The 12680-nt window shown below is 38.7% G+C and overlaps 1 protein-coding gene across 1 annotated transcript in view; it reads left to right on the forward strand.

Annotated features, from left to right (window-relative positions):
- Positions 1 to 12680, forward strand: part of Plcb1 (phospholipase C beta 1) — a 664193-nt gene that overhangs the window by 412122 nt on the left and 239391 nt on the right. The window contains 1 exon segment of the mRNA XM_076929813.1: positions 9009 to 9146. Coding sequence (XP_076785928.1) covers positions 9009 to 9146 — 138 coding nt within the window.

Consider the following 12680-nt stretch of genomic DNA (forward strand, 5'->3'; position numbering starts at 1 on the left):
CTTATTCAACCTTTTCCGCTAGATTTTAATTTTTTTCAAACTTGATATCCTTCCTCTAATTACAAGAAGGAATGATTAGCATATGATTCCCACCCCCAGTCTGCAATGCCTCTGACTACAAGTACTTTATCTGTTAACAAAATTCAATTAATCAAAATTTCTTTAGGGAGTCCAGGTTTGGTGGCTCACCTCTTTCATTCAGAAACTCAGGAGGCAAAGGCAGGTGGATCTCTGTGAGTTCTGGGCTAACCTAGTCTACATAGTGAGTTTCAGGCAAGTCAGGGCTACATATGCAACCCTGTCTCAAAAGAAAAAAAAAAAAAGAAACAGAAAAAGAAAAACAGTCGCTAGACAGATTCTCCTCTATTTCATTAACATTGTTAGACACCTGAAGTATATTATTTTATATTTAGCTATTAGATTCTTTGATATTTTTTTTGTCTTTTTAGTTGTTTTCTGGTTTTTGAGTACTGAGTCTCCATACATACCTCAAGCTGGTCTCAAACTAGCCATCTTCCTGCCTTTGCCTCTAAGTGCTTAGATCTAAAGGGTTTGTTTGATTTTGCTGATTTGTTTTTAAATATCAGTTTCCTCACTAGATTGTAAGTATCACCAAGGTGAAGCTATCTGGTTTTATTCATTAATAGAACATCATCCATTAACACAATACCTGGTAAATAGAGTCTTTATAAACATTTGTTCAGTGAATGAGTGCTACACTGGGGTGTGGAAGGTCCCTAGAGAAACACATTCCTTCATGGGAAGGAAGTGGCAGTTCTACTTTGGATTGAGACAATCTAATTATGTTCCCTTTACATTAGATTAGTTCTAACTCTACTGGGATGGAGTCCAGAGAGCTGGATCTACCCAATGGAACCATTCTGGGGAGTGCTCAGGGGGGTCCTATTACAAAGTTCAGAGAATACAACAGCATTCTTGTGACAAGCCAATCTCGGGCAGTCTTCATCAGGCAAACAGAAAAAATGGGCACCTAGAGATTCAAGGTAGTGTGTTCAAATACAGGTCAGTCCATGTTCTTAATAACATAGAGTTTCACTTCTTTATCTTTTGCAACTGCTTCTGAATACAAGAAGTCAAATGATGGAGCCAGCTTATACTCATTCACAATAAGCAATTGTTACATGTTTGCAACAGCCTCTGCTTGTTAACCTCAGATGTTATTATAAATTAAATAATATAAACTTGCAACCAGATGAATTATATTTAAAATAATACCTCTAATAAATATTCAAAATATGTCACTTTTTAAATTATTTTATTAAATATTATTATGATTACCTGTCATCTTGGGTTTTGGTGTGTCCCTCTTAATAGCATACAAAAGTGGGCTGATGACTAATGACTAAGAGACTAATGTCTTTAGTTCTGCCATGTCATTGAATAGCTTCTTTATTTTATGAGCAGCACTAAGTGTTACCCTAGAGCTTTGTGGGGTTTTAACTTCGTGGTTTGTTTGAGTTTTGTGTTTTGAATGTTCGGTGTTTTGCTTGATTTTGTTTTTTGCCAGTCTATTGTTAAGCAGTTGCTAGCAAACCACAGGAAGGCTTTCATTCCCTGCCCAGCACAATCCAATTTTGTACTTAATTGTTGAAATTACCCAGCAATACTACAGAAACACCAGAGTGGAGTCAAACTGTGAACTTCTCTCGGTCTTGTAAACTATATTTGTCCTAAACTGCATCCCATATAAGGGTATTGAACTGGAGTGACTGAAACAAAAGAGGAACAAATGCAATCTAAGGTATGCCCATTTCTGGATGACCCAAGGTAGTACTTGTCATGGTTTAACTTTATAGTATATACTTAGCAAACCAATAAATAAATAAAACAATAAAAAATTTTCAGGCAGACATTGACAAATAGGGAGATTAGAATTCTCTGGATATGAAAGCAGACAACATTATGTCTCATTTCAAAATAAACCAGGTCAGGCCTTGAATGTCATCTTCTTGAGAAGACACAAGAACACTTAACTTCCTGCTTTGCCATAGATTAACAAAATACCCTGGCAAAATTTTTGGTGAGGGAGAGAAAAGGTGCCTGAGAAGATAGGAAGAAGTAAAAAAGATAGAAGAACCTATATAAGCCCAGTAGATATATGAAAACAACTGCACAGACAGCTCATCAGTTACAGCGGCAAAGAAAATATACAGACCTGACCTTACAAATAAAGTCCTGGGGTCTGTACTGTATTGGATTTCATTTTGGTAAAATTAAGAGTGTTTCATGCTCCTTAAACTCTTTTTCTGTTCCCTGTGCAGAACTGTGCTGAGAAAGCCAGTGATGGCTTTACAGCATGGAGACACCATTAGCCCTTAGGTCTCACTGAATAGATGCAACCACAAAACTCTCGAGATGCTTTATTTTCCTTGTTGAAATTGGGGGTCTTAGAGATTACAACTCTGGTCTTCATGCATAATGTGCTTTGATGAATAGCTATAAGGAATGTTGAAGAAAGCTTTTTATGGCCATGAAAAACACACACATAAAACGGCATAGTTAAGCCAGCACTTATTTAGGTGCTGGTAGTTATTCCTTGTGAAAGTAGATATCAAAATCCCATCAAGACTTTGAACTGTAAAGAGTTTTATATCCCTAAGATTCTAAAGGAATAACATCATATGGCTCTATATGTTTTATCAGAGATGCTTAACTTATGTATATCTGGGATAATAGAAAAAAAGATGTGAGTAAAGCTAAAGAAAAAAAATAAAAGTCAAAATATATTTAATTTTAAATCCATGGTTAGAACTTTCAGCCAATATGTGCATCTTCTCAGACAGTCACGGTCAAATTCCCATTTAATACATACTCCTTCAATTATTTGTAGTGGATTGATAAGAAAACCTCTCTCTTAGCTCCTAAAAACATTTAGTTTTAATGACAAAATGGATAAATAGTAGCTAACATTTATTTCACTATTTTTCATGATAGTAATCATGTCACTTGCACACATGCACACTCATGTATGCATGCACATGAACACACAGACACACAGACACACACACACACACACGCACACACACACACACTTTAATTTTTCAAAGACATGGGATCCATTAGACTTTACAGCTTCAGTCCACTCTCTGTGCTAATGCTGTACATAACAAGTACTGTTCTAGGTATCTACATGGCGTGGGAACTAAGCTGAAGCTCAGAAACCAGGTTGCTTTTTTAAAAACCAGTTGAATGAAAAAGCTGATAATTGAAGAGTCCTAGAAATGGTTTGTCTTTTAGCTCTCTGCAAAATGCTTCCCATGAGAGGGTGAATTAAGAAAAATAATGAGTTTGAATGCATGATTTTAAAATACAATTATCCCCTTATACATGAACCACATAAGCCTGAATACAAGTGCTAATGAAATCTTTGATAAGTCAGACAGCAAAATGTTCTGGTTGTTATAAAGTTAAGTTATTCTGTGGGGGCTTCATTCTGGTTTTTGTTTTCAAGCTATGACTTTCTTCTCCTCAGCTGCTTTCTTGTTGGCTCATTTGTTTACTCTAACAACATTTTAAATGAAACATTGCTATCATCCCCAATTCACAGATGAGAAAACTGAGGCATAGGGTGGTTAACAAAGTTTCACAAAGCTTTAAATAATAGAGCCAAGAGCCCAACAGAGTGAGTACAGAACTATCCTCCACTGAGTGACAGACAGAAACCATCAAAAGATTCACATAAGGTCCCAAAGGACCATACCTAATTGTCAATTTCACAGGAAATCCACACAAGGACATAAAGAGGGTTTCTGGGTTTCCATGCTGCCTTAGAGTCAAAAACATATCTGTGAACACATCCAAAAACAGATGCAAACAAAGTCACCCTCCTGAAGACCTACCTGACCCTATGAGTCAAAGCTGATGTTGAACTGCCTACAATTGAGATCAGACACTGACCAGCAGGTCCAGACACTGCACAGGCTAACAGACTTCAATCACCAACTCCTCTGACTCAGCCTTGATAACCTGCCAGCCATTTCAATACTGGGAATTCAAACCTAAAGCTTTCTGAATGCTAGACAGTAGATGTGCCATGAACATACACACTCAGTCATTAACAATGATGATGATGATGATGATGATGATGATGATGATGATGATGATGATAATAATAATAATAATAATAATAAACAACCAGGGTCTCTTTAACTTTCTCATAAATGTTTGAACTTGTGACCCTCCTACCTTATTTTCTATAGTAGGTAGGATTACAGCATGAGCCACTAGGCTGATTATGGCATTGGCCAGTCAAGAAGGAACATTCTGTTGCAGTCTAAATCTCTCATTTCCATGAAGGAACTGGTTGGAACTGTAGGTGATTTTTTTTTTTCAAAATAAGCTGCCCTTTGGCTGTTGGGCATCCACTGCCTGACTTACTGTAGCTCCCATCTAGCTGAGACAGATGTCTTCATAGAAAACCCCCCCAAGTACTCCTCTGGGTCTAGACCCAGTCTGATATTGTAAGTTCAATAAACCAAGTTCAGTAACAATGGGTCAGTACAGTCTTAGTGTGTGTGTATGTGGGCAGGTTGATTTCAAAACAAAGAGAGCACTTGTCATTAAAGAACTGTCAGTCCACCTTTCAAGTGTGTTCTCCAGTTCTAGAAGCTTCCTTGGTAACATCCAACTGTCACAGAATGAAAGAAGACAGGTGTTTCTATAAAATGGATAGATAAAATGGAGATGAAAGACAAAACATGACCAATAAAACAAAACCAAACAAACAATAAAAAGTCAAACAAAAACCTTACCAGTCAGCGAGATAAGCAAACTCACAGAAATACTGATGTATGCTTTAAGCAAACCATACTGGAAATTACCAAGTAGACTGGCTTCCCTGCAGGTTGAAGGAGAAGGTGATGGATGCATTTCACCTTCTCTATAGGGGCCTCAAGCATGAAAGAACCCAGAATTCCTTACTTCCTGTTGTGTGCACACCCCTGCCCCTCCAGCTTATTTTTATGATATTCTATAACAGTTTTGCTGGCAAGGATGGATAGATGCCTCCGAGGTTAAGGGCACTGTCTGCTCTTGGAAAGAATAGGTTTAATTCCCAACACCTACATGGCAAGTCACAATTATCTATAACTCTATTTTCAGGAAATCTGACACACTCTTGTGCATGTATATATGAACACTTCATGCATGCTTGAAGTGTTCATATATACATGCACACGAGGCAATCATGTACATAAACATCACTTTTGGAAGGTGACTATGCGCTGTTTTACTTTTCTACCATTTGAACCATCCGTGATTTTTATACCAATCTCCTTTAACCATATCAAGGAATATATCATTCTATTTACACTTATTACATTGAGTATTGATCAAAAGACTTTCATATTTCTAACTTTTCTTATGAATGATGGATAACTGTAATTGAAATTGAGAACATTGTATTAAGTTCTGAGAATAGAACTGTCTTTAATAAAGAAGTGTTGAATAAACCTAAAATCTGATAAAGACACATTTCAGGATGATAAAGAACAAGTGAGTACAGTAGGTTTCTCTGCATCAGACAAATAGTTTCTGTATCTGAAAGCCCAGCATACAAATAAAATATCTTTTTCTTAAAAGTCGGATTTACTAGTAAAGCTCTAAACCGGCATTTATTATTTTTAACGATTTTTTTATTTTTATTTTAAATGTGTTGGTGTCTTGCTTGCATGTATGTCTGTGTGAGGGTGTCAGATGCCCTGGAACTGGAGTTACAGACCGTTGTAAGCTGCCATGGAGACACTAGAAATTGAACCTAGGTCCTCTGGAAAAGCAGCCACTGCTCTTAACCCTGAGCCATCTCTCCGGTGCCAGCATTTAGTGTTCATAAAAACAAAACAAACAAAACCAACTTATGTTTAACTTTTCATTTGTCTCTGACATTCTGAATTATATAATTACTTATTGTGTCATACTTGAGCTCACCTTTCTTAGGTGTAGAGCAATTTTTACTTTGATCAGGAGCCAAAAAAAGGGTACTACCATTCCTTGGTAACTGGCTCCTGATCTTACCCAGAGGAAAACTCTCCACTCTATAGAAAGAGCATGGAGTAATATAACCATGAGTCCTGAAGATTGAGAGAAAGTGGAGTCACTTAGACAGACCACTTCTGCTTCCTAACTCTTACAGGAAGAGAGATAACCTAGTGGTTGAATGAAAACTGCCAGGGTTCTTAGTCACTCTGATTAGCTCCAACTGTAGAGACACAGAAAGAATATTCTCTGTGGAAAGTTAGCTTTGAAGCTGATTGATGCAAGATTCTGAGCTCACCTCAGCTTTTAGTTTTCCCTCTGTTATATTGTGTAAGACTCTGAAAAGCTAGAGTCTTTGCAGGGTTTAGGAATAGTTTGTTCCTAAAAGCAGCTGTAATCTACATATTGACATGTGGAAGTGCTCCAGAACCTGGGTCCCCTCTGAGAACCTATCAAGTATTTTAAGACTCATGAAAAGTTGCTTGAGAGAAAAGCCTTAGGGCACAAAGTAATTTGCAGACCAGCTATTTACAGGGCTTTGTCCTTGTTACAATTTTGATTCTGCATGTTTGTTTTTAGAATACGACCACTCATTTTCCAAAAGTTGAAACATTGATGTTCACTGAATTCTTTGCATCTTTGAGGTTCTCATCTGTGAAGCTGGTGAAGGTGGTGTTCCTGGGTTATTCCTTTGCACAGTCTGATGGTCTAAAGCTGCTGGAGACAGCCTGTGGTACTTGAAGAGATGCGTATCTTTATCAGCATACACCCAACAAGTGGCTATGCTGAGAAATGTGCCCCACTTAAGAAGTTATAGTATTAGTACAGATGAGATTAAAAGGAGCAATGGTGTAAGAGAAAGCAGTTTAAAATATCACACTCTAAAATAAAGAAAAATAGATGTTAGAAAGCAACTTTCTTATTAGATATCTTAATTCATTTTGTATCCTGAACTACATGATTTTAAACCATTAGCATTTCTATTGATAAAATATATTTCCAATCCAGTTGCTCTTCTAGTTCATGTTCAAAAATCATTTAAAAATCTATGGTAGAAAGATGAACAGTTCACATAGACTCACCAATACTCGGGTTCCATCACCAATTCCCTTTCAACAGCCTGCCTTATCAACCTAAGCCCAGACACCAACTCTAATTGCATAAGGACCAAGGGACTTTTAATGTACGTATGTCACCAGCCAGTAGTTAAAAGCATACCAAGATGCCGTGTTCTGTATGCATTCTTGCTAGCTGTATCTTGCAGTAATATTGTTCATAGCAGATAGAATTCTGGAAATTCTTTGAGCATCATTTAGGCACCCCTTCGGAGAGCCTCTACATGCCTCTAGTTCCCCTGTTTCAATGATATATCACATGCCTGCCAATTCCCTTTTAATCTTCCACTAAGTCTACAGTGCTGAAATCTCCCACTTGTTTTGAGTCTGACTCTCCTTTTGTGGGTTATAGAAGTGGTGCTCTGAGAGAAGCTACTCATCTTTCCAGGAGACTTCGCTTGGCTACATAAGCTCTTGCCTTATCAGTGGAATCGAATCTTCAGCTCTCCGGGGCAAGGTTTATTTCTCCATAGCTTGCCTGAAAGTGCATCTCTCCCTGCAGCCACTCAGGAGACAGTTTTATTAAGTGAAAGGAAAATTAATGATACCGAGCGAGTGACTTAGCTGAAAAGGTCTTGCTTATTTTTATTCTGTTTTTTATTTTTAATTCATTTTTTTGCAACAGTTTCTAAAAATCCCCAGAAGGAGGCAAGAGTAACCAGGCTCAGTAATCAGGACCTATTGGCCTGGTGTTTCGCTAAATAAATAGAAATACAACCCTGGTCCTTGCTCAGAAGCTGGCAACAAGTTTGCTAAGTGATTGATTTGATGCTAATTTTCTGCATGGACTGAGAAGTCCTACAGGGCCCGTCCTGTGGGAGGAAAGTAAATGCAGCCAAGTTGACTAAGCCCTATTTTCAATTTTATTTTGAGTTCTGTGAGTTTAGAAACTCCCCTTTCCCAGAAAAAAAAGAAAGAAAGAAAAAAAAAACTATATCTCCAAGGGATTGTTGCTTATAGTATTCCCAAAGAATGTAGCTTGTTCAGAAAAATGTGGCCGGCATCCCCGATATCCAAATCCCAGAAGACACAGGCTGAGTAAGGGACTTGAACTATCATATGCAAAGCTCATGCTAACAGCTTGTCTTTTTATCTGTACTCAGTGTGGAGGAAAAGTCACAGCAAGAGGCTTGGCTATGTTTCTGCCCCAGGTACTTTTCTGTAATAGTAACAAAACCTTGAAGCCAATCAGCTTACAATGACAATGGGTTTATCTCAGCTCATGTTTAAGGCTCCAGTCTATATGATTGCCCTTGGCCATCTAGTGGGTGAACAGCACGTCTCACAAAAGCAGACACATAGCAACCCCGTGGGGCCTGGAAAAGCTAAAGGAGAGGACACAGAGAGGCATAAGTCTCAATATCACCTTCTCAGGGATGCCCCTCAGTGAACAGAAGACTCCAGCTAAGACCCCATTCTACTCCCTAACATTGCACCAACTACCAATAGTAATTACAATGCATATGCTTCTAGGGGTTGTTTAATTGTTTAGACTATAGCAGGCATGAACATTTTTATTCCATAAGAATGTCTTTTGTTTGTTTGTTTGTTTGTTTGTTTGTTTTAACATGCCCATGAAGGTGGGGGCAAAAGATAAGATGTCTCATTTCAATGTATAGCTTATTAGACGATTGCAGGGAATAGAAGAATTCTGACACATAAAAATGTGGTCCAGGATGGCCTTATGATAGAAAGAACACTTCACTGAAAATCACAGGTCTTGACCTGGAAAGTTTCCCCCCATAGCTCTGACCTCTCCAGTCACTGTAGAGGGGAAGACTTCCATTCATACAAGTTTCCTCTGGAAAAGGCAGTTCTACTTCTAGTTTATTTAAAGCTTTGCTACCATGTTAGACTCTTTCCTTATATTCCACTCTTTTTTTAACAATTCTTATTCAGGACCCCAAGTTACGTGAACTTCTGGATGTTGGGAACATCGGACACTTGGAACAGCGCATGATAACAGTGGTGTATGGACCAGACCTGGTGAACATTTCCCACTTGAATCTTGTGGCTTTTCAAGAGGAAGTGGCCAAGGTATGGTAGGTGGGGTCCTTGAAGCTGTTATCTTCATCTGATTTTTGGTGCTATTGTGTAATGCATGTGGAAGATTTACATTTTTTAAATATCTAGTTTAGGTTAAACTGCCATCTGAAAATAATTTAACCGTCAAGTATCCGTGTATTTAAAACAGCTTTCAATAATAGCTTCTACGTTTAATAGCAGAGATTATTTTCTTTAGGCATAGGGCATTAGATAAAATTCCTTTGCAAAGCAAAATGTAGATAAAACCACACTTCATCTCACATGCTGAGCATCCTTCCTTCTCACTTTGGTGTTGGCACTATTTCTAACTCCATTTTCATTTCTAACCCTTTCTTGGAGGTGTTCAACATCAACACAGTCTCAGCCTATTTCCCCTGCACACCACATAGATTAGCAGCAGTCATGTAGCAGATACTTAGTTAATACTCGAAAATAAAAATAATAATAATAAATTTAAATTTTAAATAGTAAATAATTATTCAGCTATAGACTAGAAAGGTGATTTTAAAATGAGGTTTCTCATAGTAATTAAATACTATTCTACTTAAAAAGTTGGCCTTCCAGATGTACACAGAATGAGCCAGAGTACAGAGACAATATAGTAGACAAGAAGCTGTAAATTCTTGAGTATGTTATTTCCTTTAGAAGAGTGGTTCTCAACCTCCCTAATGCTGTGACCCTTTAATACAGTTCCTCAAGCTGTGGTTCAAACACACACACACACACACACACACACACACACAAACACATTAAAATTCTTAGATTTTAATTTCTAAGATTATCATGGTCCCAGTCATTACAGTATCTACAAAAGTTGTTCTTTCAGTTACTTGAAACTTCTGGATTAATTGATGAAGTTATATAGTATATTTTACATTATCTGGATATAAATGTCTATAGAACTACTGACCCTCAATGAAACTGTGCAGCCCGAGATTTAAATTTTCAGATGCATTTTTCTTCAAAAGCATATGTTCCATATTTTTGGCTGTTAACATTTTCTCAGTTTATCACACTGTATATAGAATCTCAGGTGTCTTGTGCAGCACCATCCCTGAAGGAAAGGATGTGTCATTGAATGAAAAAAAAAATGAAAGAAGGAAAAAGGAAAGGACTTGACTGCCCCTAGGTATGGTAGAACAGAAAGTTTACTGTAGATAAAAGAGAGAACATAGCCCAGAGGCAGAGACATCTGGGTGAATCCAGAGTGGACATGACCCTGAGCCATGTGAGGAGAGGGGAAAGAGAGGAACTAAGTGTAGGAGCCAAGAGACAGAGCAAAAGGTAAAAAGGAGCAGGTAACCAAAATGTTTAGCTTATGTATGGAAGAGCCTCTGGGTGAAGGGCGTGCCATCTATTCCCTGCAACAGGCAGGGATTAGGGGATGATAGGAGAACCCGGTGGATATGTGATATGTTAAATAGGCACCTCAGCTATTTGTTCCAGGGATTGAGATTTAATGGTCATGATGTAGGAGGCATAGTAAAACTCAATGTCCCCTGAATGTTGAATTCTAGCAGAAGACTTTTTTTTACAAGTAGATAGCAGATCGTGCCTTTATTCATTATGTATCTGCAGGGTGGGAGTCTTTCCTGTGCCAAACACAATCCCAGTATTAGAACTTCAGTGATGAACACATCTATTTCTTCTGATATTCTAGAAAAAAAATTACCAGTTTACTCACAGCAAGACATGTCTTATGTCAGATAAAGTCGTGTGCAGAAGAACAAAGCAGGAGGCCTGAGGAGGTACAAGCAGAAGGAGGAACTTGTCTCTTAAAGAATCAGTCAGGGAAGGCAGATCTCTGAAGAAAGCTGTGCCCTTGAAACACTAACATAGAAAAATTCCAAACTTGTGGAACTTAGTTGTTTTCTTATTTGTTTACTTGTCTTTGAGACAGGGTTACATTCTATGTGCCAACCTGACCTCAAACCTTGAATTGTGTGTATAGCCCAGGCTGGCCTCAGACTTGTAGTCACCCTGCTTCAGCCTTAGATGTGCTGGAGCTAAAGATGTGTGCCACCATGTGTGCCTGAAACTGAATTTTTAATTTAGTCCTTAAAGGACAGCCATACAAAGGAAACTGCCTTCCAACTTCCCTCTGAGGTTGGACTAAGAACAGTGTCTATTACAGTTAAACAGCAGTCATATCCTCAAGACACAGCCTGACTTGCCAGCCTTCCTGTGCCCGAACAATCAGCTTCCCCCTGGGGGTTTAATGTGTCTGAGAAATAGGAATGTAAGTCACACCATTCTCTACACATCCCTGCTCTCCAGAAGGTCAGTGGCCATGCTGTATTTGCTATCACTTGGCACTCCAGGACCTTATCTCACCTCCCTGAGATACCAGGCCACTCTGTAGAGCTTCAGGAGAAATGGGGAATATCTTGGTTCTTTAGGCTTTTAACTTTGACGCCATCGACTCCTTTGTACAATGTACTGCAAGTTGGGGTACCTACTAAGTCAATGAAAACAAAGGTCGAAGAGAGTAAATAAACCTCATAATGAATGTAAGTGCTTCATCAACTGGGGAAAAGAAAAAGGAATATAAAAACCTGGACAAGATATCTTTAAGGGAGCACACTATATTTTTTTTAAACATTGCACCATGACTACATCTTCCCTGAAAAACCCCACAATGCCAGTCACTGGCCTCATTCAGATGTCCACTAAGCATCATTACTGTCTTCTTGGCTTTAACCTCTTCTATTCTCCTGTGGACCTTGGACTTGAAGGCTTCTCAAGCACGGCTGTCATACCTCATTGTTCTTCAGCGTCATCTCTGCACATGCTTTTGCCCTATGGCTTTTTCTAGTAGTCTGGAGGAGCCTTTCATTCTCTAAGTTCTGGTCCAGCCTCCCTTGGGATTCCCTACCATTAAGAGGTACTGTGATGCTCAGAATCACTGTTCGTATCTCAGTTAACCCCCATAACAACTTCAGCCACAGAGACAATTACTCCTTCTCAGAGACTGCATAGGCTACATATGGGTTGGCTTAAAACTGTACAGAACCTTATCAGGTGTATTAATAACTACACTGCACAGAAATAAGACAGAGAAGATTAGAGAGGATGTTAGTCCCTCCACCCATCTTCATGGGACATACTAATCAGTGTAGCTGGCTGCTCCTCCACTTCTCCCAGTCATTGTGAACAAGTAGGTAACACAACTTGATTATGGCAAGAGTTACTAGAGAGGCTTGTTAAAAGACTGGCTGAGCAGCCCCACCCAGCGAGTCTGGGATAGACTCTGAGTATTTGCATATCTAACAATGTCCCAGGAGATTTGCATCCTGCAGATCTGGGCCTTGCACTCTAGTGTTGTCTGACCTCTGGGTCAAAAGGAGCTAGAGAATCCATCCAGATAGGATGTTAAATATAGACGGCAGTTGTTTTCATACATCATGTTAGACAAACAATTGCAACTATGAGCTGGATGTGATTTGGGCACTTCTATTGGCAGCGTTTCAGTCTAGATTCATATTAAGGAAGACAAACATTGCACTGAATAGAAACTCAGGGCTT

This window comes from Arvicanthis niloticus, chromosome 2, assembly GCF_011762505.2.
Source record: "Arvicanthis niloticus isolate mArvNil1 chromosome 2, mArvNil1.pat.X, whole genome shotgun sequence".
Classification (NCBI taxonomy): Eukaryota; Metazoa; Chordata; class Mammalia; order Rodentia; family Muridae; genus Arvicanthis; species Arvicanthis niloticus.